At 26.9% G+C, this 1,998-nt stretch overlaps 1 protein-coding gene across 1 annotated transcript in view; it reads right to left on the bottom strand.

Moving 5' to 3' along the window:
- LOC108578938 (apoptosis-inducing factor 1, mitochondrial) overlaps positions 1–1,468 on the bottom strand; it is a 3,413-nt gene extending 1,945 nt beyond the window's left edge. Inside the window, exons 1-4 of the mRNA XM_017942360.1 lie at positions 1,341–1,468; positions 465–760; positions 252–312; positions 1–166 (exon numbers count right to left, since the gene is read on the bottom strand). Coding sequence (XP_017797849.1) covers positions 1–166; positions 252–312; positions 465–760; positions 1,341–1,431 — 614 coding nt within the window. The 5' untranslated portion in view covers positions 1,432–1,468. The remainder of the gene's footprint in view (positions 167–251; positions 313–464; positions 761–1,340) is intronic.
- Positions 1,469–1,998: the final 530 nt, after the last annotated feature.

Genomic DNA, 1,998 nt, shown 5'->3' with positions numbered 1-1,998 from the left:
TATACCTTAGCTCTAGGATCTCTAGATTTAATAGACCTAAATGCAGAAAATGCAGCTGTTCCTCCTCCTATTAAAAGATAAGGTATTTCTGAAGGGAATGACTTAGAAGTAGTTGGAGATTTAGTTTTCTCAAGTGATCCTCTCTGTCTCCTTGCATCCAGTTTCTCTAAATATTTAACATAAAAAGAATTAATCATAAGATTTCATAATATATTAAAGATTTCATAATTATAAGCTATCTTTCAACTTACTCTTACTTACATCCGTCTGAGAATCTGATTTCTTTGCAGTAAACCAATTCGTGGAAGATATCTATACAATATGTTCAAATAAAAATATTAAAGAAAGAAAAAAAATTAAAAATCTTTCATATTATGGTTTATTATAACTTCATTAGCTGTTTTTTAGAATGTAATTAAAAATTAAAATAAAACAATGTAGAATAAAAAATATTAATACCATACCACATATATTGTGACTCCTGCTAAGAGTAAAGTTGCCAATATCTTCCAATATGGTGGTGGTGGTGGTTCCTTGTCATTTGATTTCTGAGAATCATCTGATTTTCCGCAAACTTCATAACAAGATGGTGGACAAGATGCATTAGGATGAGATTCACATAAAGGGATAGATCTCTTTGGTTTGGAATACCTACTTTCAGGTACACATTCTTCTGGCTTTATGGTGGTGCCTGGATACTTGTATGTTTTCTTGTCATTTGTATTGCTACTATACCATAAATTATGAATACTAACAATTCCTAAAATCAAGAAGAAATGAAAAAGATTATTTAAAATTAAAATGTAAACAATAATTAAATAAATTTTAAAAATTAGAAAGATTAATAATTAGTTTTATTACTAAATATAATTTACTTTATTACTAAACATATAGAACTTTCTTTCACTAATTTTCTTAAAATCATTAAAATACAAATGAAAACTTTGATTATTTCAATATAAAGTAAGAAACATGAAACAACAGAAAATATTTTGAAGTTATTAATATACAACAAAACGTATGTTAGTCAAATCTCATCAATAATTATGTACGAAAAAAAATATAGAAAAAAAAGTAATCACACTTCAAGTTTAGAGGTTATGTCGCATGGTACACAATCAAATGTACCATACATAAATTTAACAAAATATTAATTAAAAAATATTTTTATCTAAACATGTATTTACAATTATAAAATTTTATGGTTAATGGTAATGACTAAAATATCAAACAAAGAATTAACATGAAATTGTATCATATAATAGAAAGAAGTTAAAGGAAGAAATATCGTAAATTAAAAAGAAATTATATTTTTAAGAATAAATTAAATGAATACTTACCAACGTATTTTAGAGGTCGATAAAAATGATTAGCATGTGAATGCCTTGTAAGTTTTGGCAATCGTCCTATAACTCTACCGCAGCTTAACATTTTTGACGGGCCAATTTTGGCCTTATGCAATATGGAAGTGGCGCGTGCAGCCGGTTTTGTTATCCCCACGCACGACTGGAAGTCGCTTTATGGTTTTCCCTTTACATTCGAATGACACGGGACACTCCATTACCAAATTTCTTTTGCAACCAAGTTGCCGTACTCACAATTCATCGATTTTGAAACACTTTCTCAAAAATTGTTTGCAATGCGTTAAAAAAAAAATGTAAATTTAATAAAATCTGGATTACAAACTCAATTTGATAACGAATGACAGCCGCGCAGACGGCATAGTGACAATCGCGCAAAATCAATCCAATTCAAATGATACAAATATGTAAGTAAGCATATATACAATATGTTTATCAAATTAAAAATAATATGTGAATGTTTATAAATTTAGAATATTTAATGATATAATATTTACATAACTCAAGTCTATAAATTCAATTTAATATGGATGTTGATTATTTTATTCGTAAAAAGTAATTACGTATAAATTGACACATTATTGCATATATAATGTATATTAAATAGTTTGAAATTAAAAATGTTTTAAGATATGGA

This window comes from Habropoda laboriosa, unplaced genomic scaffold (assembly GCF_001263275.1).
Source record: "Habropoda laboriosa isolate 0110345459 unplaced genomic scaffold, ASM126327v1 scaffold14, whole genome shotgun sequence".
In the NCBI taxonomy this organism is placed as follows: domain Eukaryota; kingdom Metazoa; phylum Arthropoda; class Insecta; order Hymenoptera; family Apidae; genus Habropoda; species Habropoda laboriosa.
Note: the sequence above shows the minus strand (reverse complement) of the source record. Positions and strands in the feature narration are given on the sequence as shown.